Source organism: Phyllostomus hastatus, unplaced genomic scaffold (assembly GCF_019186645.2).
Source record: "Phyllostomus hastatus isolate PE091 unplaced genomic scaffold, TTU_PhHast_1.1 phas_scaffold_1066, whole genome shotgun sequence".
Classification (NCBI taxonomy): Eukaryota; Metazoa; Chordata; class Mammalia; order Chiroptera; family Phyllostomidae; genus Phyllostomus; species Phyllostomus hastatus.
The window spans coordinates 20,296,464-20,323,851 of NW_025334004.1; the positions used below are offsets into that span (position 1 = coordinate 20,296,464).

At 36.5% G+C, this 27,388-nt stretch overlaps 1 protein-coding gene across 2 annotated transcripts in view; it reads left to right on the forward strand.

The window, feature by feature from the left end:
* MXI1 (MAX interactor 1, dimerization protein) overlaps positions 1 to 23,307 on the forward strand; it is a 74,735-nt gene extending 51,428 nt beyond the window's left edge. For both annotated transcript variants that reach the window (XM_045854143.1, XM_045854144.1), the window contains exons 4-6: positions 14,976 to 15,090; positions 16,233 to 16,404; positions 20,755 to 23,307. In XM_045854143.1, the coding sequence (XP_045710099.1) occupies positions 14,976 to 15,090; positions 16,233 to 16,404; positions 20,755 to 20,918 (451 nt within the window). In that variant the 3' untranslated portion in view covers positions 20,919 to 23,307. The remainder of the gene's footprint in view (positions 1 to 14,975; positions 15,091 to 16,232; positions 16,405 to 20,754) is intronic.
* Positions 23,308 to 27,388: the final 4,081 nt, after the last annotated feature.

The window sequence follows — 27,388 nt, forward strand, 5'->3', positions numbered from 1 at the left end:
TTATAATAACCAAAAATTAGAAATAATATGAATTCCTGTCAATAGGGGAATGGCTAAATAAATGATACTACATCCATAAATTTGAAGTAGATAAAAAGAATGATATAGGCCTCTATGTGTATATGTGAAGAGATTTCTAAGACATAACTAAGTGAAGAAAGCCAATTGCAAAATTATATTTCCAGTATGATTTTATTTATGTTAAAAAATACCACAATCTTGTATGTAAATGCATGGGAAGTTCTGGAAAGAGACATGTCAAACCGATGTGAAAGCCTCTGGGAAAGGGAGAGAGAATTGAGGAGAAACTACTGTGTTGATTTTATTGCTAAAGTTTTTGTAGTAAAATTATGTTACTTGTGAACTTAAAGGCTTTAAATAGGCGATAATGTATGGTAATCTTACCCATACATTTCCATAGGTAATAAAGCTGGAAGGGATCTTAGAAAGCCATTGTTATTTTATGGATAAGGAAACCTGAGTCCCTCCAAGTTATGTGTCCCACCAGGCTGATTAATGACAAGACAGGATGAGAACCTAGATTTTCCGATTCCCAAACCAGAACTTTTTCACACTGCCTTCCTATACAGCTGATATGTAGGTTTTTCATGAAGTCTTTCCTGATTATCTAGAGTGGTATCTTTTCTAAATTCCTACCTGTTCACTGTTTGTGTCATTTGTATGAATTTTAACCCACACTACTACCTTATACTGTAATGTCCTCCCTTTCTAGATCACATGTAGTCTATGAGGCGACAGTAGACTGTAACTTACTCCTGACATGGTGTCTTACATGTAACAGGTGCTTAGTGAATTAGTGATGAACATTTTTGTTTGTTTGATTTTTGTAGTAATCTGTGTCCCTTGTGTTGGATTAAGAGAAAAAAGTTAAATGAGAAGTCAGATAAATAGCTGTGTTTGTGTGTGTGTATGTGTGCTTTGTTTTAGTTTGTTGTATGTGTGTATGAGACCACTTGGAGATAGAAAATATTTTAGGAAGGCACATAGTGAGATATTTGCTACCCTGCAAATATCTTCCCTTTCCAAGAAAAATAGTTTAGTCCTCCACTCCTGCTTCAGAGAGAACAGTTTGTCCTCATAGGATATTCTAGGTAATATGACCCACTTAGGAAATATGTGGTGATTGTGCTTCATAATGGGATCTCTGCTAAAGTTGTGTACCATAGGAAAATGCCTCTTGAGTGTGCTGGTGTTATACAGATGAAAGTACATTTCTTTCTGTATTTGAATTTGTACAGCTGACCAAGAAACACAATTGTGACTTAAAATTTTACTATAAGTAACACAGAATCTGTGACAGATCTTTTTTTATTGTGTAAACATTTCCTCAAGATGTTTGGAATTTATATTTGTCCAGTCCTTCATATATTATCGTGATTTGTCTACAGAGCTCTGTACTTGATATTAGATCTCATTAAATTTCAGCTTGCTTTTTGAGATACAGACTCTTCCTATGATTTTTATCTGCAGCTGTGTTAATACGGTTTTGCTTCTAATTTTTTTGTAACTTGGTTTATTTTGATAGCTGTTTAATCTGACATCATTAAAAGCCTGTATAATTATTTAAACAGATTCTTTCATGGAAGTTTCCATAATCAGCTGAGATTGTTCTTGGGTGGAGCCTTAGGAAGATTTATTCTTTTTTTGAAAGTTAATGTCTTTCTTAGTTTAGAATTAATAGCTTTAAGAAAACATCATAGAATGCTGGGAATTTCCATAAATACTTCTAGCCAAAGAGATTGTATTGAATTGGCCAATTGGATCTCATAGGTATTCATCTAGAACCATTTATTATGCCAGAATTAAAAAAAATATATGTATGTATGAATATATATGTATATATTTGTTTAAAAAGCAGTTACAAGTTTGGCTGTTTTGAAACTGAAGTAATTAAAATAGAGATAACAAGTGTTTATTATATAGGAAATGATCTCTGACTACTTCAGTATATTTTAAATATGGTATATTAAAACTTGTTCTTTCCCTGTTGAACATTTTATTGGGAATTTTAAAAATATTTTATTTATTTATTTTTAGAGAGAGGAGAAGGGAAGAGGAAAGATAGGGAGAGAAAGATCAATATGTAATTGCCTCTTGTGTGCCCCCTCCTGGCAACCTGGCCCACAACCCAGGCATACACCCTGACTGGGAATCAAACCAGTGACCCTTTGCTTGCAGGCAGGTACTCCGTCCACTATGCCACACCAGTCAGGGCAGAAATTTTTAAAAACTACGTTTAACATATTTTGATCTGCTGTGCTTGGAAGAAATATATTTGTGATTAGTTTTTCACTATTTTTGAGATCATAGATTTTTTTATTTTCATGTAGATAAGGATAAAGATATGTAGATTAATTTACTTGTGATAAAATTAATAGATATTTGCCTGTCATTTTCTAAATGTTTAATTTGCCTTAGAATCTGCTACGGTAAAAATCTTTTTATTTTAAAATTGTAGTCAATACTTAGTTTTATAATATTTATTTGAATGAAATAGAAAAGAATAGAAAAGATTTTTCAGTTGGTTGTCCTCAATGGAAAAGCCTTTTAGGAAACTAAGAAGTACTGTATCCTATGTCTATCTAGGATTTCTTAGTTTAGACATAGCAAAGCTGGAGCTCAAACACATGTTTGTACTTGGCAGCTTCATTTTGTTAAATAGCCCTATCTTTCTTGGCAAGTGAAGGTTAATTAGAGGTTTCTCAACATTTGTGATAGAGCTTTGAGTATGTTAGTACAGGGGGGTTAGATGCTAGTACAAGTACAACTGACAGTGATTAGGAGTAAACAATAACTAAGAATTATGTTTTAGCAGCAGTTTTACTATTTTCATTAAAGTGCAATTTGACCCTTCTCTCTAACTCTGTCCCCTTTCCCACTTTTTTCACTTTTATTTGTGATAACCAGGAAATATGTCGAAATTTTAGATTTATTTCAGAGTTCCTTGATCTTGAAAATTTAGGATTTGTTTTAAACTTCCTTTGAAAATCAATGTAGGATGACTTATAAGCAATGGGTCAGTTGTCTATGCTAACGTCTCTTAACAGTTTTATATACCATTAACCCCAAGATGATGTTTTATGATTTAAAATCATCGGTGGTAGTGAGGCTTCATTTGAAGTGGGTTATTAGTTCCTGGCACTGACAAAGGACTCCTAATGACAATTACAAATCAAATGACAAGCACTTATTAGGCACTAACTGTGTGCTGGCTGCTGGGGATAGGATAAAAGAAGTAGTCCTGGGCCTTGCTCTTGAGGATTTATAGTCTAACTAGGTGGAATACAAAAGATATCATTATAAAGCCCCTATAAGCAGTATATATAATTAAGTGCTAAGTTGTATGTGCTCCCAATGGGAGTTGATACAAACTCATGTTAGGGGATTATCACGGGCTGAAGTTAGTATGAATGACTTGGTTTTGAGTGATTATTCCTGTGACTTGCATGGTTCTAAGGGTTTGCCAAAATTGGTTTTTATCACATTTTTAGTATGTTTGAAAGGGTTTTCAGGAGAAATACTGCCTCTGAAACTTTTTTGCTCTGTCTTAATCATATGTTGTCACTTATTTTGAGGTGAAAGTGGACTTTCAGCTTTTCAGCCTGGATAAGATACACATGGGCCTGGGACTGTCTACATTTAGAGAGTATGATAAAACTTCTTATTCTCTTAATCTATGGTTGCTTTTCTGCTATGTCTTTAGTGGCAGCTAAAATATAGTATCATATTTAATGACTGTGTTTTCCCAATGAAAGAGTGCCTACTATGGCTCTCCCTCATTTATAGCAGCAATGTTGGTGAATGCCCAGGTGTCTTGTGCGAACAGCCAAAAGCTTCAGCGGGGACAGATAAATCTGCTATAGCTTCAGGTGAAAAAGGATGACTAATAATATCCACAGCTCTCCAGAATCTCTTAGATGTTATTTTGTTTTGGAGTACTGTTGAAGATGTTCATTTTATTCTAATAACTCCTATGTGATGAAGAAACTTTTGGGGTCATTTATTTACCCTTGTAACTTACATTTCATCTGAGTGTTTCCCGGTTTATCCTTTAATAGAGAACCCTGAATAAGATGTTTCTGTGGGAAATCATTTGCCTTTATAAACTTTCTGCCTGCTCTACTAAATCAACTTTATTTATTGACTTTTAAAAATTTCAATATAGTTTGCCTAAAAACTAATATGAGAAGTTAATAATAAGATTTTATGCCATTAAAAATCTACTTTTTCACAGAATGCTTTATTTTTTAATATATTTATTCAAAAGTAATTAGAGCAAAGCTGACCCTTTAAAATAATTTAAAATTAAATGAGAAAAATATGGGCCAATCTGGAAATGCAATAGATAAATTAGAATAAGGGAGAATTCTGGAAATTAAGAAAAGGTACACTAAGATTTTTTTTCATCAAAATTATAATAATTAGAATTAGGGAGTATACTCCCTTGAAGCTTAAAGGAGTTGTTTTTGAATTAAAAAAGAAGAAAAAGAAGATAGTCCTACTTTACACAATGAATGCTAGCTATATAGGGGCTAATTACCCTAATAAAAAATGAAAATAAAATCAAAGCAATTTAGATCTGTTCTTTAAAATATCATGGTTGTACTTTATTATAAAGATGTTAGGGGTATGTTTTTGTAGTATGTATGGATTGTTGTGGAGGACAGCCATCATAGTTTCCTCGAGCCATCTGTTGGTGTCACTGACAAACATACTCTGGCATTTGGGTCCTTGGTGTGACCAATTACAGCATTTTTCTCTAGGATTGTAACGTCTGTATGTTTTTCTCTCTTGATTCACTTTATTCCAGCCTGATTCACAAATTATAGAACAGCTTGTCTTTGGCATAACTATAAAAAAAAATCCAGTCTCTTCTAAATAAGGTTCTTTTTCCATTGGAAATTCCATCTTTGTAGTTAAAACATTTGTAAACATAACACGATTTAGATAGAGCCGAACAACTTTTCAAGAGTTGCTATTTTTGTAATGGGGGAAGCTTTCCTAAAGAGCAGTTTGGTGATACTGGTCTCTGAGAACTCCCTTGAAAGCAGTTGGACTTGGCTGCTGCATGTATTGGGTCATACGAGGAGGAAACATGAACTGTATTTACTGGCCTGAATGTTCAGGAAATACTGATGTGTTTAAAAGAAAATAATGACTAGATTTTGGGTTTTATTTTTCATCGTTTTAAAAGATCATTTGTTCCCTGAGATTAGAGATGATGGTAATCCTGAAAGCTGTTTTAGGACTTTCGTCCTGTAATATCTCTAATATTTGAAAGGAAATGTAGCCAAGTTGGGCAAATTTATCCTCCAAAATCTACTAACTTCTTTGGCTGGAGCAGTAGCTTTTATGTTCTTGTTGTTGCGATATACTTAGACAAGAGAGCCACATAGCCTGCCCTGACAAACAGCCAGGATTTTGATGGGCAGTGGTAACAAAATGAACATGTTCCCTCATCCTGGATTTTCCTTCTTCTGAAAGCCACAAAACAATATAGATTTTTTTTCAGGACCATTCTTCTGGAATCAAAGTGTAATGGTACTTGTGCAGCAGTCCTTCTTGGACAGAATACTATAATGGTATTGAGTTGAGAGTAGAATCACACAAAATAAATATTAGATCTCTGATTCTCTTACTTAATTTTTTCCTGGACTGATCCAGAGGAGAACCAAAATAAAATTCAGAAATAAGTCAAAACCTGTAGTGTTGCAACCCAGTCATACTTTTGAACCCAGTTTTTTAACTGGTAAGAGTTTATTTTTCAGGAGACTATTGTATTTGTTGTTAATCCATTGAATACCTTAATACCGTTTCCCATTCAGAAGGGTTTTAAAAAGTGAAGTAGTTCTTAAGGTATGCTCACTTTCTACCTGCCTAAAAAATGTTAATCCGTCAGTGCCCAAATACAGTACTGAAGAAAATTTTGCTTTATCAGAGAACAGCATGCTCAGGATTGATGCCAGGTGTTATGTGAGGCTGCCTCCAAAAGCAACTCAAAAAGTACTCTTCAGTTGGACCCTTTGTGGTCAGAAAAAAAATGTGATACAGTATAATGAAAGAGAAAGATCAGGAGAGTTAAGTAACTTTGAAATAAGATGATATACCAAAACATGAATTCTTTCTCGGTCATTGTCAGAACTATGATGCTTAAAATTCTCTGAATCTTATTTTTTTAGAGGTTCCAAATGCCCAGTGGGTTTTAATTACAGATTGGCCAAACAGCTGCTCCTGGTGACTTTTTCCTGCCCCAAATTTTGTACCCCCCCAAAAACACAAAACAAAATAAATAAACAAAACTCCCTGCATTTTGATTTGGGGGAAATTGTACTAAAATGGGACATTAAAAATAATCCCTAGCTGACTTGACTGAATTGGCAGATATCCAGCTATGCTAAATCATTTGCCGTCTGCCAGTAGTGAGCATGGCCACCACTTTTAATCATTTAACTCCCTATTTCAGGTTACTCACATTCAGTACACATTGTGAATATTCATCTTCCAGGGACGCAGCAATTCTTAGGCCAGAGTGTTCCTGTTAATAAAACATGTCTTTCCTCCCAAGTGGATACACCCCCTTAAAATGAACTATTACACGAATCATCTTATTAGCAGGGCCATTTTTAAAAGGCATTGTGCTATTTTCATTTTATGCTTCTAAACAAATATTTACATTACAAAGCATTCTTTGAGTGTACTATTTGTGCTATGTAGGCTCACCATTTTATTAGAGATCAGTAACAATATTTTTTCATTTCCCTCTGCCATTCTGAACTATAATTTGATATAATAAAATAATTCCACTGGCCTGTGGATGGGAATGGACTTTGAGAGTTAGGCTTAAACTTAAAAAACAAACTTTTATAGCAGAGTAGACCAGTGCTTGTTATGTGCATTTTGCATATGAAACTAGGGCAGTGTCTTACAGAACCTTATCACTGTGTCTCAGATCTGACTTGCCAGCACGTAGGAAGTTTGTTTTGGTTTCAAAATGTACTTTACCCCATGGTGGCTGGCAGGGTACAATACTATTGACATCACTGTGTTTCAAATAGAAAATTAACAAGTAGCTACTGTTGTGATTGCAGATTGCCTTCCCAGTCCCTGTGAGAATGCTTTTTCTTTTGGGCAGCAACACTTCTCAGCCCCTTGGTACCATTAAATCAGCCAATGGGGGCTGCCAGAATAGGGTGAACACCAACAAAAGGCTGAAGAGTAGAAAAACTGCTAACAATGCCAAAAATCTTTAATCAGTTTCCAAATACATGTGAAAGGTAAATAATTTTTTTAAATTTCTCTTCCACTCACAGCTGAGTTTTGACAGTAGGCCAGGTTCAGAGCCTGATCTCTGCTGATCTCTCCAGAGAAGAGTATCCTTTCCCTCCACCAAAACCCCTGGAGAGTTGCCAAAGGAAAATAAGCTATTTTGTATTTAGAACAAATTGCCACTGTTTTCTCCAGTGATGTAGCCCTATTTCCCAGACTTTGAAACTTGGAATACAGAAAGTTCTTGTGTGACCAAAGAAGAAATATGGTGAATGAATAAGTTTTTTTTTGTTGTTGTTATTTTGTTTTTTAAACCAAATCCTCATAAACATAGAGGGGATGAATCTAAATTTAGCTCAGAGTGGACATCAAGTGAACAATTTCTGTTAAATCACTTTGGAGATTGGGTTCCTTGTGGGAGTTTCAGTGAATAATAGATGCCTCTGGAACCAGATTTTAATTATTTTTTTTCAAATGAGTCTGTCAAAAGTCAAGTCTTCCTTAGAGATGACTGCATGACACTGGAAAAAATAATTTGTTCGTGTGTTCTGCATTGTAAGCTCCATCTGATCAGCAGCCCTGGGATCTTGTAAAATTTTGCAAACACTAATTTCTCATATTATCAGTTGGGATAAAAACTGTTCAGTTAATTTTTCCCTGTGCATTATAGAGTACTTCTTTTTAGACTTTTCCCTTTCGTACCTGGGTTTTCTTCGCTGTTTCTTTTCCATTTTCTCCTCAGTAACTCCCTTCGTACCATTATACTTGTTATTATCACTATTTCTTGAACAAATGGAACAGAGGCCCAACTTAAATACCAGTCAGATTTTCTATTTGCTAGGAAGCCTGTTAATAACATCTAAAAGTCAAAATTGGTGCCAAGAAAATTGGAGACTTGAAAAAATTATTTTTTAATTTTATTAGACATTGTTGTCATCACTATAAATCCTTTGATAAGTCACTTCACTGTAATACCTGCAATTCTTAACACTATACTTCACTATTGAAAGAGATGCCGACTCTAATCAAGAGTTAGGTTGGAGATTGTTGGTTACTCTACATGCAGTCATCTTTGTGGTGACCTCAGCTGCACACAAAAAAACCCAGTGTCGAATTCTGGCATCCATAGGCAGATCTCTGATGAATGTTGGCCTAGCATCTGATTATCCTGGTTAGAGGCCCCAGTATTGTTACCTCAACTTTGGTGAGCTACAGAGTCCCAGATAAATCCACTGGAAATTATGTTACATTCTTCCTCCCCACTGTGGTTCATTGTTTTTGTTCGGTATTTGATGGACTGAAATGACTGAAAGTGTGAATTCAGTCTTGTCTAGAAGATAATTAAAATACAGTGTGATTAGTGTGAAAATCAAGTATTAATTATGTGAGGGACGGGTATGGCACGGAAGGCCTCATGGAAGAAAGAATACTTGGGCAATGGGCTGACAAATGAGTTAGATGCTCACTGGATGGACAGTGGAGGGGACATTCCAGATGGCGAAATCAGTAAATACGGAAGCACATTCGGTTTGTGGAAGCGGTTTTCAGGAGGTGATAGGAAATGGGGCTGGAAAGGTGGTACGCAGAAGGCTAAAATGAATGAAGATTAATTACTGCAGGCCTCTTTCAAAAAAATCTTTACATCTAGTTCAGTGATAGGATAGGGTGGGGCCCATTGTTTACTGTTGACCGTTTTTATTGCCTGAATGGCACTTCATCTTCTTCGTATCTCTAAGATGTTAAGACTAAATACATTGTAGCCAACATGGATTCTGTATAGTTTGAGAAAGAGTGTGTCACTATTTTCTCATCATTAATTTACTGAGTACTCACATTGCTTCTCTTTTCTCCCCACCTCCCCACTACTCCTCCACTCTTCCTCTCTGTCTAAACCTTTGAAAGACATACTTTCAGTTATGACTCAGATGGGTGTTCTGAGACCCAAAGCTGTGATGGTGATCTGCAGTAATACGCTCCGGTAGTTTCAGCATGGATTCCTGGAGATCATGGGATGCAGTTTGAGATTTATTTGAAGTCTTTTTCATCATAAAAGTATATTGTTAAGACCTATGCTTGTTTTTTTTTTATAAAATAGTGTTTTTCTTCCAAATCTTAGAGGAAAACTACGACTTTGGGAAGGCACACTGTATTTAACCTTCTGGCTTTAAATACTCTCTGGCTCCCTACTCTAAGAACTACTTAGATTTTATTAGGAGAAAGTGATTTTTAAAAGTCTTTCAAGAGTGACTAACATGTATCTCAGCCTTACTGATTTTATTTATTTGTATATAAATGAGCCCTTTAGTACTTAGGTGGACAGTGTGACCATAGAATAATTTATATAAATTGTATTTATAATTTGAAACTTCATTACAACACTTGGTAATATTCCTATTTTGTTATTTTACAAGATACCAGTTGAATTAAGAGGAATATTAATGAAAGCATCTTTCTTTGAAAATTGAGAAGAGGGTCCTAGCTATTCTCCTGAGTTTTTATGTTGTTGTCATTAAGCCCCATTACACCTCAGTCAGTTCTGATGCTAGGGAAATGCCCTTTACCAAATTACTACCTGGGAGTTTATAGTCCCATTTATTTTTTGTGAAGGAGATAATATATAAGTTGTAAGTGAAACATAATATCATATGCTGTTTTATGGGAACCACTTGTCTAAGCTTTCTTTTTAAAATGTTTTAAAATTTATTTTCTTTTTAGACAGAGGGGAAGGGAGGGAGAAAGAGAGGGAGAGAAACATCAGTGTGTGTGGTTGCCTCTCATGTGCCCCCTACTGGGGACCTTGCATGCAACCCAGGCATGTGCCCTGACTGGGAATCGACCCAGTGACCCTTTTGTTCTTAGGTTGGCACTCAGTCCACTGAGCCACACCAGCCAGGGTTAAAGCTTTCTTATTTCACAAACGGAATAAGCTGAATGGCAGAATGTGATATTTGTTTTTGTAAATGAAATTCACTAGCAGCACAAATGTGTTTGATATTTCGATCCATTTTTAATGTCATTTTTCATCAAAGCAGGAAGGCAGATTTGGGGGAGAAATTTTGGAGATTTTCGGAAGATTCTCAACACATTGAATTTTGGAGAAACGTTGGAATATAAAATGTGTAGGATAAGCAGCTAGTTGCTGTCGTGTGCAAAAGTGTTGTGTAACAAGTTGGGAAACCTGGCCACAACCCACTGCAGCTTTGAAGAATGTGGCTCAAGGGAGGACTCAAAACCCATTGCGTAATATTCAGTAGAGAGGAAAATGCAAAATGCAAGTACTGTCCCTATCACTTGACTTGTTTTCCATTTTGATTCACTTACTTGGCAAAGTCTTGGTATCTTTTAGTGAAGGAATGAAAGACAAGTTCCAGTGAAGGACCATGCCTTCAAGGGCATCAGCCAGTGGATGGTTTGTGAGACTGGGCAGGCGCGTTAAATTTCTTATTGTTGGGCAGCGGGATTAGAGTTTCCAGAGACGATTTGAAAAACATCATCGTGTGCTACTTGCAGTTTTTCTCTGAAAGGGAATTCTTTCTTTCCCTTCAACACTGTGTGCTTCTTGTAGTTGATATACCTGTGCTTTAAAATGTCACAACTACTAGGAGGGGCCATTTAATAGCAAAATCATTTCCCCTCATGTTCTGTGATATTTCAGTTTGGCAGTAGAGTTTACAGGGTTTGAAATCAAAAGCAGCTTTGGTTCCCTCAGAGGAAAATGATCCTAGTCTACCAAAATGAAAGCCAAACAGACTCTAATTGTTCCTTTTCCCACAAGGGGCTTGCCCTTTTTGAAGGTATGGGTACTTTTGATAGGACCCTCTCTCTGACAGGCTTAGTCACTGGGAATTGCCTCTTCCCCTGGGTAAAACCCACTTTTAAATCTCATTTTAAAATAGACCTCAAAGCATCTTTGAAAATAAAAGTACTTTGGTATCTCTCCGTTCTCTTGCTCCTTGTCTCTCAGCAAGGAAACTGAGTTTTCTCACAGGGCACTTCCTGCTGCAGTGTGTAACCCTAACTTTACAGTCCCTCGTGCTAAATTAGGACAGACTTTAGTTTTATCATTTTTATCGTGCCATTCATGTGTTGTGAAAGGGTAAGTAAATGCTAACCAGGGAGCTAAACTGTTTTCTCATTTTTGATCAAGTCTAGTTCCATAGATTTGACGATGTCAGGTTTTTTCTTTTGGTTGCTAGTAGCCTAGTGTTCATCAGCCCGGCAGCCTTAACTTTCCCCAGCCTTCTTACCCTGCTTTGTAAAGGTGTGTAGGTCATGCCTAAGAATCCATGTTGTCTGTCAGCTCTTCCACTCTTTGGAAACTTGGAAAACATCATGTATATGATACTAGCAATTTTTTTTCCCCTCAGGACATAAGGATTTTCAAATCAAACCAAGCTTTTTTCTTCTCTGTCTCCTGTCTTCTTTTCTCCCACCAGTATCTTACAGCCTAAGATTTGTCAAACACGTACAGGAGTCTCCTGAGCTACCAGTCACGTGATAATGAAGGCAAGAAAAGAAAGGACCAGATGGCATCAAAAGATATGCCTTTCTAGGTCGTTGGTGGTTAAGCTTGCAATCTGGTTACCAGCAGGGAGACTATGGGAGAAAGGGTGGAGAATAGCAAAGCGCCATTGTAAGGGAAGAAGAATTTTGCCATACAGTTTACAGTCACAGGGTGTCCATTGCTCTCGAAAAGTGTGTACCTAAGTGCATTAAGCACATATGGAAAACTGGGTGCAGTATTTGGATGGCACCTTTGAAAAGTGTGGGTGGTGTCCCCTTGGTTAGCTGCTATCCTTCACCTGCCATTAACCCTTTGTCATTCTACTCTCAAAATGCCTGATTCAGTTACAAGTACAAAAACTGTAAGAAAAGACATTTGGCTCCCACAGATACACCTCTTCCCACAGGAGGGCAGAGGACATCATTCACCACTTATCCTTTGTACTGTTACCTATTTTGAGGACTGTATTTATAAAACGTAGAAAATGGCATCATTGGCCTTTGTGTGACGTGATAGCTCAGGATAGGTTTTATTGGTGTAAGCTGTTTCTTGGAGCACACTTACAATTATTTGACTGAAGAAATGTTTGGCAGTAGCTAATAAAAAATAGTTTGCCTTCCTTGTTCATTCTTACGCCTCACTCCCTTGGCCTGTGTCTCTCCTGGTTTGACTGTGCTCCTGCAGATCCCCAGACTGCTAAACTTGGCTTATATATTTTTTATAGAATTCCGAGTCAGTTGCTTTCCCTTGAATGAAAAAACTAAGGTATTTTAGGTTTTAGGTTTACACTTGGTCCCAAATATGAACTTGAACTCTTTACTCTTCTTTTAATTACCTTGAAGAGCCTTGCTTTTTCATAGACAAATTCAATATCCCCAAAGTCCAAAGTCAAGTTTCAGCCTTTTAGGTCTACCTCCTCCAATTACAATCTCTTTTTTATTCAGATTCTGTTGCCCTTGCTATCTGTATGACTCATTTCATTATGAACCAAATGAAACAAAACAGTATATTCTGTTCTCCAGTCTAGATTATCCAGTCTTAAAGTTTACTTTTTTTTTTTTTACGTCTCCCACTCAAGCAAGCATCTGGTACATTGCTGAGTATACAAAAGTCATCTAATAAGTATACAACTGCATGATTAAAAGAGAGAAAGAGAGAGAATGTAGACATTTTAACATTGTTAGTCGATTTCTGCCCAGATTTTAATGACTTTAACTTATGTCTCACAAAATAGAAAATTGACCCACCCATTTTTTCCATGATGTAAAGATATCATTGTGAAGTCTCTTAAACTAAAAAGTATTTCCTATATATACACTGAATTTTTTGTTTAGAGCAATTTAAACAAAATTGGCAAGTTGTTATTGTGCCAACATACTTGTTAACTTTGCCAGTTAGTTGCTTTGTTAACCTTTTTAGATGACTTAAGTCAGAGCCCCTTGGGGGCCTCTAATTATTAGCAAGGCTCCCAAGGCAGCAGTAATTCTCTCCAACCTCCAGTCATGTCATCAGTGCAGTTGTTAGGTATATGCTATAATAATCCTAATGAAGAGTTTAAGGGCATTTTTTACTGTGGGTTTTCTTTTGTTTTTAGTCTGCTCAGCAAGAGCACGCACTCTGTGATCACGTGAGAGACCTCACCTAAAAGGTTTTCCAGTTAAAAATGAATATTTTGTTAAAGGGTCTGTGATTTGAGGTAGCACAGCAGGGGAGGAAAGCAACTTTTTAATTATGAAATCACAGTAAGGGGAATCTGTTGATTTAGGGAAAATAAAAAACTCTTTTATCCACATCAGGTATGTCAGGTTTCAGCCTGGAGCTAATTATTAGAGTTGAATTATTGAACTCAGTAGATTTGGAGTGGAAATACTAACAGACCTTTATAGCTAGGCTAGTGGATACTAGAAGAATCTTAATGATTCATTAGCCAAATCTCTGATTTTACTACCTTTAATCATCCTTGCTTGTATACCCCTCTTTCAGAATGCTAGCATTTGAGAATTTCACTTCATATTATTTAATGTGTATTAAGCCAGAGAAAGCATAGTTTGGTGAGTAAGCTAATGAAACTATTTTGGCCCCCTTTGAGGAAAAAGTGGAAGATGTGTTTGTTCCTGGTACATTTGAGACAGTTGTTAAATGTTCAGTTATAGCTCTTTAAGAAGTAGGGGTAAACTAGGAATGCATTTGTGAACATTGTTTTCAGATATATTGTTCTGAATTATGTTATACCTTATGAAACACAGGTACAAAGATGTGGACTAATATTGTTTTATGGTGGAATTATGTGCCCAGAACTCTCATCATGGTGATCATAGTTCCTTTAGGGTACAGGGAAGGTAAATCCATAAGGCTGCCTGCTAGCATTTCCAGGAGAAATTTCCCCTAACTTGCCCACAGGATAGGTAGATTAAAGAATGCAATGACTTTCAGTAAAGAATTTTTCACCTGGCTTTTTCCCATATATAAGAGAGTGGAGAGGGAGAGAGACAAATAAAAATCAAAAACCAATGAATTGGTACACTTAGATATTAGGAAGCAAGGGGCTGTTTTATAGATTGTGGTTTCAGTGGCTAGAATTGATCACAGACCCATGTATTTTGCCTAATCCTATTTTCCTAGCTGGTCCCAGAATTTTGCTGTTTTTATTATGTTGGTTCTCATGAAGTTGTCATTTTTATAAGTGAGAAATGGTTGAATATCATAAATTTGATATGGTTCCACCTGATACATAATAACATGTAACACTGTAGGATGGCTGTGTGTGTGTGTGTAAAAGATGGAAGGGGGGGAATGGAAATCTTGCGTTCAATAACTCTACTTGGGGGTACCCTAGCTGAAAACCTGTATTCTAGCCTGCAGTTCTAGGCATTCAGAATCAAATACAAGTGCCCTAGTATGCTTTCCTACTTCCATTTGAGATAGTTTATGGGGTGGGTTCAAATTAAATCATCTCTGACAGAGATTACCACTGGCGATACTACTCTGAAGTGATCGGTAGCTGTAGGGCGCACAGAAATGGCAGGCTGAAAATCAGTGGGCATGCCTGCACTTGCAGATAAGGAAGAAGTAGGGATGTCACATGGTAATAGACTAAATAATGTACAAATTGTTATTTGTCTTAAAATAGGTTTTAGGATGTTTCTAGTGGACTATCCAGACTGATTTGACTTTTTTGTCTTAGACGAGCTCATCTGCGCCTGTGTTTAGAACGCTTAAAAGTTTTGATTCCACTAGGACCAGACTGCACCAGGCATACAACACTTGGTTTGCTCAACAAAGCCAAAGCACACATCAAGGTGAGAATTTTAACTTTCATGTTTGCCCATGATTCTTTCAGTCTTGGTTTCATTAGAAGCAATGATTCCTATTCATATACATCACCTAGCTCACCAGGGCCCTCCTTAAAAACTAACTCAAGAGAAATCCAAAAACTTGTCAGCTAATCCGATGGGAGGGAGCAACATAGCCTGCTCAAACTGAATTGTTTTGACAGCATGGTCATTTGAAGAGCTGGGAAGACTAGAAAAAATAACAATTACTCTGATGATACCCAGAGACAAGGCAGTTGTGCCCTCTGGTGGAGATGACTTCATCTGGCTGGGTCCCTTAGTGTTTTTCCATCACACTACACTGCAGAGCAAGTTCTCTTTCCTGGAGATAACTTTACAGACTTTGGGAATTCCTCACTGTTCTAGTAATGTGACATTCATTATACACAAAAAAGTGAAGAAAAGCTATTTTTGATGTTTAAAATATGTATTTATGTATGTTTTTATATGCACATACACATATATGTGGGGGGTACCCCCAAAAAACAAGTTATCTTTTGGAGGGCAGACCCTTTGTACTAACAGGCTACCCCCACTCGGTGAGTGTTCTAGTAACCCATCTGTATCAGTGTACCAACTGGCATTGTTGTGAGAGGCTGTGTTCTACATCAGTGAATTTTTGGGGGGAGACTCAATTAATTTGCCTGTTTCATGATGGGTGATGGGAGTGTACCTGCCTACACTGTGCTGATTGTTTAGCAGTTTTTGACCCCAAAAGGCATGACCCTCATGCCCCACCCTCTCTATTTACCTGATCTGGCCCCCAGCAACTTTTTTTTTGTTTCCCTGGATGAAAAAAGTCCTCATAGGGAAACATTTTGCTGATGTGGAAGAGGTGAAACAAAACACAGTAGAAACACTTAAAGGCATCAAAATCAATGAGTTCAAAAACTGTATTGCATCAAATGGAGAGTACTTTAAAAGTGATTAAAGTTTAAACATGTAAGAATAAATACACAATTTTTTATAAATAAATTCCAGGTTTTTTGGGGTCCCTCCTCATACTTGTATATTCATTCATGTTTGCCAAAGAAATCTTTTGAGATGTTAGGTAAAAATCAGTTTTACTGTTTGTACTGGACTATACACGAGCCTAAATCTCATTTTAGAAACTTGAAGAAGCTGAAAGGAAGAGCCAGCACCAGCTAGAGAACTTGGAAAGAGAACAGAGATTTTTGAAGCGGCGACTGGAACAGCTCCAGGGTCCTCAGGAGATGGAACGAATACGAATGGACAGCATCGGATCAACTATTTCTTCAGATCGCTCTGATTCAGAGCGAGGTAGGCAGTGTGCTTCTGACCTAATGAAATACTAAGAACCCCTGTATCTGGATTTAGGGAGGGTAGGTTTGGAGGCACTATATTTGCTTTTTTCTCTTTGGCCAACACTGTAACATTCTAGGTTTTATGCAATCACAACATTGTCTAATAATGCCCATGTGAACTATAGAACTTTTTTTATTGATTATATATATATATTTTAATTTTATACTTTGAAAGAGTTTTATACTTGGAGAAAAGTTGTAAGATTTCTGCAGAAAATTAGAGTTCTCATATGCATATAACCTTCACCTAGGTTTCCCTAATGTTAACATCTTATATAACCATAGTGCAATTATCAAAACCAGGAAATTAACATTCATGCAGTACTATTAATCTATAGATCTCACTCAAATTTCACCAGTTTTTCTATCAATATCATTGGTCTGATACAGGATCCACGGCAGGATTTCATGTTGCATTAGACAGTTCTTTCATGACCATGATATTTTTGAAGAACATTGGCTCATTATTTTATATAGTGTTGCTCAGTTTGGGTTTGTCTGATCTTTTCTTTTCTTTTCTTTTCTTTTCTTTTAAGATTTTATTTCTTTACTTTTAGAGAGAGGGTAAGGGAGGGAGAAAGAGAGGGAGAGAAACATCAGTGTGCAAGAGATACATCAGTTGGTTGCCTCTCACGCACCCCTAACTGAATGCCTGGCCCACAACCCAGGCATGTGCTCTCACTGGCAACTGAATCAGTGACTTTTTGGTTCACAGGCCTCGGCTCAGTCCACTGAGCCACACCAGCCAGGGCTGATGTTTTCTTATTTTTAGATTGAGGTTATATATTTGGGGGAAGAAATACCATGGAAGTGATATTGTGTCACTTGTGAACAAGTGATATTGTGATATTGTGAAATTGTATCCGTCTCAATTTATTGTGTCAGGGAGATACATGATGTTGATATGTCTTAATACTGGTGATATTAATTTTTTTACCTATATTTTAAAATGCCGTACCCTTCATTTCTCTTTGCATCTGTCCTAGAACACTTATCTTTGGCAGAATTTGAGAAGAAAAGCCAACCAAAAAGAAATTGCTTGAATTTTACTAATCTATTCATCTGTAGCTTCTACATCAGGCCTCAAACCACAATAAAAGATCCCAGAGGTGCTCTGGTGATTTTAAATTTTACATTTGGGAAAATCAGGCTCATGAGATTCTTGAGAATTCAAGATTTCTAAAAGAAAAAAATTTTGCACAATTTATTTTGACTTTATTATGGAAAATTTCATACATCCACAAAAGTGGAATAGAATAATGAAGTCTCATGTACCCATCATTCAGTTTAGACAGCTGTCAACAATTCTTTCATTTTTATTTCATCTGTTTTCCACCACCTTCACCCTCATGATTGTTTTTGGAATGTTTTAAATCAAATCCCAGATAACATTATCATATGTTTTCCCTAAATACTCAGTATGCATCTTAAATAAATAGGACTTTAAAAAATGTAATCAGATTATTATCATATCCCACAAAATTAATAAATCAGATGATCTTATCTAATGTCATGACAGATTTTCTCAAAAATGACATTTTACCAGTGGTATGTTTAATCCAAAGACCACATTGTATTTGTGCCTTTTAAGTACTTTTTAATCTATAAAATTTTCCCTCCGTACTTTTTTTTTCAGTACCATTTATTTATTGTAGAAACTGAAGAACTTAGTCATTTTTCTTAAAGAATTTCTCACATTTTAGATTTGGATGATTCAATCTTCATGATATCATTTAACAGTATCTCATATTTCCTGTAAATTGGTTGGTAGATCTAGTTGCTTGATTAAATTCAGGGTGTTTTTTGTTTTGTTTTTTGGGGGGTTTTTTTGAGGCAAGAATACTTCATAGGTGGTGCTATGCACTTCCTGGTGTATCAATAGTATGTCTAGTTGTCCTACTCTAGTGAAGACACTGGTTAGTAGGTTCAGGTGTTGTCATCTGGGTACTTTTATGAAAATATATCAACCTTTCACTTAATAGTTTTAGCAATCATTGGTGATTATCGCTCTGCTCATTATTTCATTAGGTATTACAAAATAGTGATTTTCTAATTCCATTATTCTTTTTTTTTTAAGATTTACTTATTTATTTTTAGAGAGGGAAGGGAGGGAGAAAGAGAGACAGAAACATGAATGTGCGGTTGCTGGGGGCCGTGGCCTGCAACCCTGGCTGGGAATCAAACCTGCGATACTTTGGTTCGCAGCCCTTGCTCAATCCACTGAGCTACGCCAGCCAGGGCCTAATTCCATTATTCTTATATTTAACTTTTTCTTCTATAAAGAAGAGCATTTCCTGAAGTTTTTGGTTACTGTGAAATTAAGTCAATACAGGGAAGATGGGATAAATGCTTGGTTTTGCTTTATCAGTTTTCTGAATAAGTTGGTGCCTTGGCAACCTCCAGAGGTAATAGGGCTTTTTGTTTTGCAGTTTTTTTGTGATTATCTTATGAACTCTTGTTTTCATGTACTGAATGTATTCAAATCCATTGTAGGCTTTCTTTTTAATACTCAAATGTCCTATATTCTGTAGGAGCCTTTCAAATTGGTTTTTGATCCCTTTTGACACACATTGGGAGTTCTTGGGTTTATTAGTTTTATTGTTTTGCCTATATGAAAGTTTATTTTTATGTGGCACTCAGTTTTGAAGAATAGAACTTTACCGGAGGCAACAGCAAGAACCTCTAGGACATGCTACATTTATGACAGTGAGGTGTAGCAGAAATACTCCTCTGAATTTTAGGGGGTTGTCTTTGATCCTAGTCTTTTCTCTACTGCTTACTAGCTCTGTATCCTGTCAGGTCTTCAGGGATTAACTGCTCTTCCTGCTTTTATCTCCTCCTCGTACCTACCCACCTCCAAATTTTAGAGAGGGTGTATCTTCATCACTATAGTTGTTTTTGTTTTTAGTATTCCCAGTATGGTGGTACCTTATCTAGTACTGTTCTTGTTCTTATCTGTCAGCCTTCTTTCCCAGTAACTTTCAGTAACATCTCTAATCCATTTGGCTAGAGCAGTCTCTCATTTTAGTTTGTTTTGATTGAGTTCAGCATGCTCTATTAGATTGGCTGTCTTCATTTTATTTCTCAATTATAGTTTGGATAAGTGTTCTCTGATACTGGGAAACACTAAATAGCCTGTGAAGCATTATGGGTATGAAACAAATAGTTATGAATTCATAGGATTATTTGTACAGCTTGTTTGGACAGCTGCCTGCATTTTAAAAACAGATTTCTAAAACTTTTTGAAACAACAAGCCCTTTTGAAAATTATGCTCTTTGAACTAACCTACTCTGCCTTCTTGGGCTCAGCAAGAATTTACTTTTCCTAAAGCAATTGTGATTAGTGTGAACCCTTAAAGTCAGTGCCAACTGTCTGAAACATTAGGCATTGAATTTGTTTTAAGAGAATTGAAGAACCTTGAATTCATTCTGGCTGTTATGGGAGAAAACAGTTTTCCAGCTGCCTTTTATTTTTTAATTGTGTATTGATTTTTATTTATTATTGGTGATTGTGTATGTACTATTTAACAAGATATCTATTGATAGCTGGGTCATATGTATTTAGGGTTTTTTTCATCATATTTGATTTTTGAAGTAAAGTTAAATACCACCACTGAAATAAATGCCTTTACTATATAATCTTTACTATAGAACTCAACTACAGTCCAGAGACTTAAGCATCAGGCCATCATTTCAAGCTATATTTGATTGTGAGAAAGTTAAATAAAAGACAAACCCATAGAGTCCACTTTATAGGGACTGGCTTATTTTGGTTATTGAATAGTCAAAGATCATTTTAATGAATCCTAGAAGTCTGAGGAGCTGTCTGTAGAATGATACTACCAAAGGCCTAGATGGATAAATTTTCTAGTTTGCCTATATTAAGTTTATGCTTTTCTCCCCCTTAAAGGCAATTCTGATTAATAAACAGCACTAAGAATTAGTTTCTAGTTTAATGCAAAACAGATGTTGTTAAACCACTTGGGGTTGGGATCTTTTAATATTAAGTACTAATTCCCAAATAGGCCAAGTGCTTTTTGGTGGGAGGTCCAGACAGACTGGCGTCAAAGGCTTTAGTAAACTTGCTGCCTAAATTGAGACCACCACTGTACACCAGACATTCCCTTTTGCAAAATTATCCCTGTGTCTCTTCACCTTTGGTTTCTTCTGTTCTCTAGACATCACTGATAGTAAGTTTGTTCAACAATTATTTTATACTATAAAAAGTAATCACTTTTCCTCTGGTAGTTTTTTAAAGTGCCTATATGCTAGATTACTAATGTTCTTTCTTTTTCCCCTTTGGCAGAGGAGATTGAAGTGGATGTTGAAAGCACAGAGTTCTCCCATGGAGAAGTGGACAATATCAGTACCACCAGCATCAGTGACATTGATGACCACAGCAGCCTGCAGAGTATTGGGAGTGACGAGGGTTACTCCAGTGCCAGTGTCAAACTTTCATTCACTTCCTAGAACCCAGCATGATATAACAGTGCAGGGCAAAACATTCACTGGGCCAATTCAATCCAAACAATCTCTTAAATTGGATTCATGATGCAGTCTCCTCTTTAAAACTAAACAAAATCATACTTGAACAAAAAGGTTAGAAGACCTCTTTTTAAGCAAATACTTAGCAAAAAGCGGGGTAGAGCCTCCCCAACAGAACAAATATTCATAATATTTATTTTTGAAAATCACAGTTTCTAATGGCAGCAGAAAACTTGTGTGAAATTTTCTTGATTTGATTTGTTGATTTGAAATTGGAAATTCCATTCTTTTTTTCTTTTCTAGTTTGCTCCTAGTATATTGTGTAGATGTATTTAAGGATGGGATTATGAACCCTTCCTGAGTTTATGGTCCTAAAAAGAAAATCAAATCTCTAGTGATGACAAGATAATCAGGCATTAATCTTGCATAGCTAAAGAGCTATTAATACTCAGCCTGGGCCAGCCTATCATGAAGCCTGTGGATGATCAATTCTTTAATTAAAAAAAATAAATAAAAGCTCATTTCATGCTCTGCAAAAGGAGAGACTCCCATGAAGCCTTTTGAAAGGGATCATCATGCAGCTCAGCTTTCTGTTGGATTCCATGCTAAGCAAGCTAACCTTATCCTGCCTTGTTAGCACTAGGGCAGCAACCCAACCGCCAGCTCCACAGTTAGCCACCCTTGAGGCCCTTGGGCAGCATGGGGGCAGTCCATGCATGGCAGCCTCTACCACACAGGGCCTATGCATTCGGATCGAGGGGCCAGAAGGGAAAGTTCCACGTGCCTCTTTGTCTGCGTGGGCCAGAAGGGTTGTGCACGCAGATTAGCAGGCCAAGGTCTGAGCCACAGCAGCATTTTTATTTCAGATTTTGATAACTGTTTGTATGTGTTGAAAACCAAAATGACATCTTTTTAAAGCTTGTCCATAAAAAACATAGATGTCTTTTGTAGTGGAAAAATGTGGGGAAAAAAATCATCTATTTTGATGCAGCATTTGATAATGATAAAACCCCTCACACCTCACTCTTTATAGTGCACAAAATGAATGAGGTTTGGGCTAGGTAGAAAAAAGGTCAATGCTGTTTTTGTTTTCTTTTATAATCATTATCTTTTACCAGCTTTTAACCATTTCATATCTATAGTAGACACACTATCATAGTTAACATAGTTAAGTTCCGCACTTGTCTCATTTTAATGTAAAGATTTGCTCCTGTTTTTCTACAGGCAGTCTCTCTCCTTCCTCACAGTCCCACTGTGCAGGTGCTATGGTTGCTCTTATTAATATTTTCATAAACGTTATTTTAAGCAAAATTTCTAGCCTGCACTTTGATGTCATGTATTCCCTTTGTCTTTCAAATTCCCAAGTTTTCCCCTTGCTCTCTCCTCTCTCCCTTACCCCAGGAAGCCTTCTTGGAGACCTTACCCCTGGCTCTTTGAACTTTGTATACTTTAAATAATTTAACTACCCTTAATTACTTAAAAAAAAAAAGCTTTATGGTTTTCATAACTTATTGCTGATTTTAATGGGTTGTTAATTTCAGTCCTGTAGTTTTATTTTGTTTAGATAGGGCTGGGCAAGGAAAAAGAAAATAAAGACAACCTTATTTAGCAGTGCAGTTGAGTTGTGTGTGTAATGTCAGACTATCCTTTGTAAGTAGCACTTTAACAACGTTCACTGCTTCTATATATGAAGTGTACCATCTTGATCATACACAATGCCTCAGCATATACTTACTTGTTCTTGTGCTCTTCCTGTGCCTCCAGAAATTTTATCCTTGATTGTGCTATGTTTGAGTGGAAGAAATTCTTTGAAGTAGATGTGTGAAAAACTGCATGCCTTTAGAAGCCCATTATTAGAACTTGCTACTTCAGGTGCTGGAGACTTAAGGGAAATCATAAATTGATTTCTGTGGCCCAGGTAAATTATTTCTGGTTTCATTTAAAATTGCTCTTGGCTGGGTCAAAATATTGCTCTCTATATTGTAGTTGCTTACTTTGACTTTCCCAAGTATAAGACAGTTTGAAGACTCTGCTAACTACCATGGAAAGTAAGCAGAAGCCAGTGGCTAAGCTTCCATTTTGTTATCCCCACGGCATTCACTTGCATCACTTGCCTCGGGCTGGAACTGGGACTTCATTCAGGTGAACTTGAGGTGCTGCCATTTTGTTGTATATGTATTGGATGGTGGGCTGAGAAGCCTTTGTCACACACCTAGAGTACCTATTTCAACTGCCCCCTAAATTACTCCTTCCCTGGGTTGGTTTTACTTGGGGGAGGGGAGGTGGATTGTATGAGTAAGAAGTATTTTTTAAAAGACAAATCGACTTTGAAGATACACGTTAATTGCAAGAAATAAAAATTGTGAACGAAGAATACCTGAGTGCTTTTTGTACCCCCCTTCTCTGTGAAGGAAAAAAAATATAAACAAGCATCCACACTTTGAGAGGCAACTGTCACCTACATGTCTGTGTTGATACTTCAGTAGTCCAGAACTAACAGCAATTTGAATCTTCGTCAGTTCTACAACTGAAACAGGTGCTTTCTTGATAACTCTTCCTAACATAACTGCACATGGTTTACTCTATGTGGGAATCTGTAACTGCTTCAGGTAGGACACAGAGCCATTTGTCATTGCCTGTTCTCCAAATACTTTTAAGGGATCCCTTTGGTGTAGCACATATTCATATTGAAAACAAGTTTGAAGTTCCTGTTTAGTCCCAACTGGCCTGACCTAAGGTACCCTGTATGTAAAACACCTGAGTGATGGTACAGGTAAATCCTATCCCAGCGCATATTACCAAAGATGCAGATGATGTCATTGTTAGTTTCTGACTAGAAAAGCTGTAACTCTCCCAGTGACAGTGATAGCTTTTAGGATTATGAAGGCATTTTTAGTGATGGTTATTGAGGCAAAGCTCCACACAGCTTCCTGGGTCATTTCTAATGAGAAAATTGTTTAGCCCCTTAGGAGAGGTTTTCTGCTGAGTTTTTCTTCTACTTGGAGCAACTAGCTGCCTTTTTCTTTTACCTTACACCTAAAAAATTTCATACTCTCTACCAAAAACAGCATAAGATGGTAAGAACAAGGGTTTTGGTCATTTTTAATTCCCAGTTCTAGTATTTGCTAAGGACCCTGGGCAAGTTAATTTCTTCATGGAGACTGTTTCTTCCTGAAAAGTTGTGATAAATACTACCTCTATCTCAAAAGGTTGTAAGGATTAAAATTGATACATGTAAATTACTGCCCTCTCTTCAATCTAGGAGTTTGTAGTACCAAAATGATATTAAGAGGTATGTACTACTTTCTCTGATGAATGCAATCTTCTGATCTCCCCATCCTTGATCATGAATTTTAGTTATTCTGACTGTAGGTCTTGCAGAAGACAACTTTCTATTAAATAAAATGGTTCGTTTTCACAGAATTCCATGGCAGGTTATACTTTGTAAGAAGTCAAGTTTGATGTCGTATAGAATTTTTTAAATAAAGCCTTTATAAGATGGACGTATCATCGGTGTTAGTGATTACCTGGTCTTCCTAAAAGAGGGGAGGGGGGACTAACCTCAGCTTGAGCATGTCATTCACTGATAGTAACCATTGCCATTAATAATTGAATGCCCCAGTTAATATGTAGTGCTCATCACCTTGCCAAGGGGGGGAATCTTCCTGGCTGATGTACCAGATCTAACAGGAAACCAGTTTTCTTGTGGAATACATCTGATTATTTTAATCAACCAGTATAATTCAAAATATATGTATTGGCTGACAACTTTCTTGGTTCTGTTTTACCTTGATATAGAATCATACGTTATCAAGGGAAATGGCTTTAAATGAAGCTCTTTTAAAATAGCCAGCTAATTTCCTAGAATTTTGCAGTTTTCTTCATTTCCTCAATCCCTGAGCTATGGAAGAATGCTTAAAGTCTGTATTGATAGGGCAATATTGGGTTGGCCAAAAGGTCCTTTTACTTTATGTAAAATAAGACACATTTTTTTTTCATTTTCACCAGTAACTTTATTCATTTGTGTATTGTGTGTTAGCTATCTCCCGCTATTGGCTTCTAGTTGTGTAGAGGCCATTGGTGCTCTGAACATCTTCTAATGCCTGAGACAGCCCCACAGCAAAGAATTATTTGGCCAAAATGTCAATAGTACCAAAAAACTTTGCAAACCACTTTTGACATGTTCAATCAGTCACAGCACGTTCCCCATACATCACATAAATCTTTTTTTCCATTTCAGTTGCATTTTCACCTTTCTTGAAATAAGCATAGTATGCCAAAAAGTTGTGTATTTTCTTCCATCTTAAATATTAAAATGGCTGCACAGAAATTCATCAATTTTGATGTGGTTTTTTTTAAACACACTGATATGACAGCTATCGCAATACATTCTAACAAAATTGTTTCCAAGTTAAAGACAACTAAGCACTTACGTAGCCATTGTAATGAAAAACTAAAACTTTTTGGCCAACCCAATAGCTGGGACATTTTAGATTTCAAACCAAGGCACAGAATAGCACTGTGAAAACAAAACCACACATGTCTGTAAAGTGTATATAAATACTACAAATTTAAGTCATTGGTTTCTTCTAAGTTACCAGCTTTATTACACTTTGAAAGCTAGGCCAACTAAACCTGACAGTACTTTAGGAGGGCAAAACTGGGCAAAAGGAACCAAAGGGATACTTACTCTTGCTTCCTGCATACTTTTGAGTAATGAACAATTGGACAATTACCATCTATTAAAGACTAGCCTAGCTACAGCTCTCAGGCTTCAACACTTAGTTTTCCAAGGACTTAAAAGAGTCCAGCGTTTCCTCCAAGCCTAAATTCTATTTCTCTGGTCAGAAATATACTGCATCTTGCTAAAATGAGTACGGGCTTGAAATGGGGGGAAGAAACAAAAGGCACATCAGTTTCACTGAGAAAGGGAAGTCATGAGACAGCAATGGACTTTTGGCCCCAGGCTGAAAAAGAGCCCTTCTAACAAAAGGCAAACCTTTTCTCATAATGAGTATAACCATGGCTTCAGCTATGCTCTTAAAGATTGAGGTTATAAATTATAATTTTAATATATCCAGTAACAAGTCTGCTCTGCTTTCATAAAAATGAACTGGTGAGGTGTTTGGTGGAAGTAAATTATCAGTTTTTATATCCTGGGAACTGAAAGATAAGTATCTGTAATTAGATATTTTTAGCTAGTTGAACTGTCAACTACCACAAGCCCAGTGTTCCTCTCAGAGCTGCTTTATTCCACTGAAAGGCCACTAAAGAACCACCTCTGTATGTATAAGCTGAAAGGCAGAAAAGGCATATTGAAGAACTTCACAGAAACCTAACACTTTCCATCTTATGCTTTTACTATTTATTTTCAGCCAGGCTAAAACAAATTCTTAGCATGTCAATATTGGTTTCTGAACCTAAGAACATATGTATACACAGATATGCTTTTTAAATATAGTATAAGGAGATTTAGTTACTTGGGTTTCCGTTCATTTCAACTACTGTATTACCTGTTATTTTGCCTGCTATGCTCTTCTCCACTGCAGTAAAAATTCAGTTTAGCTTGCAACTCAAAAATCCTAAAGAATGTTCACATTTACTTTGTAAATTACCATTTATAGTGATTGGTTGCTTCATAGTATATTTAACACAAATTGGTCAGGCATTTATCGAACTCAAGGTTTAACTGTAAAACTTTAGTTTTAATTAACTTTCATTTAATATCCAAATTAAAGCAGAGTCAAAGCTTTAAAAATATTTTTGGCTGAATTTGCAAATGATTATTTATCACTTTTTATAATTACAATCTACAGACACAATTTACAAAAAACTATGGTTTCCCTTTGTTACCTGATTGTTTTCCTTTGCTTTATTAAAGGCGAACACACTCGTTAAAACTGCATTGTGATGGAAACATGGACACCCTTGTGTGAAAAACAAGTTTTTTTTAAATGAGTTACAATAAACGGATGCATTTCATTTTAATTTAATGCCTAGTCTTCATAATTGGGGCTAAGAAAACTGCCACTTAAGGAAATTTTTCCTTCCTTTCAAAAATTAAACACTTATATGGGGTGGGCAAAAGTAAGTTTAGTGTGTATGGAAAAAGACATACAAATTATGATTATTACAATAGCTTTATTAACTCAGAATGCCACAATGGCACAGTAAACCTACTTTTGCCCACACTTGTCTACCCCAAAACGTGGATCTCAGCCAGGAATGCACATCAGAATCACCTGTGGAGTGAAAGCTATACCTTAGCTTAGACAGGTCTGGGGTAGTACCTAGGAATCCCTATTTCTTAAACAAGTAATAACCTGTACTCCCTTCCCATTAAGAATTGTGCCCTAAGATATTCTCATACAAAATTTTTAAACTTTACTAGGCTATACTACTTACAAGTTTGGTAATTTGACATTTCAGTAATGTTTATAATTAGGGGCCACAAA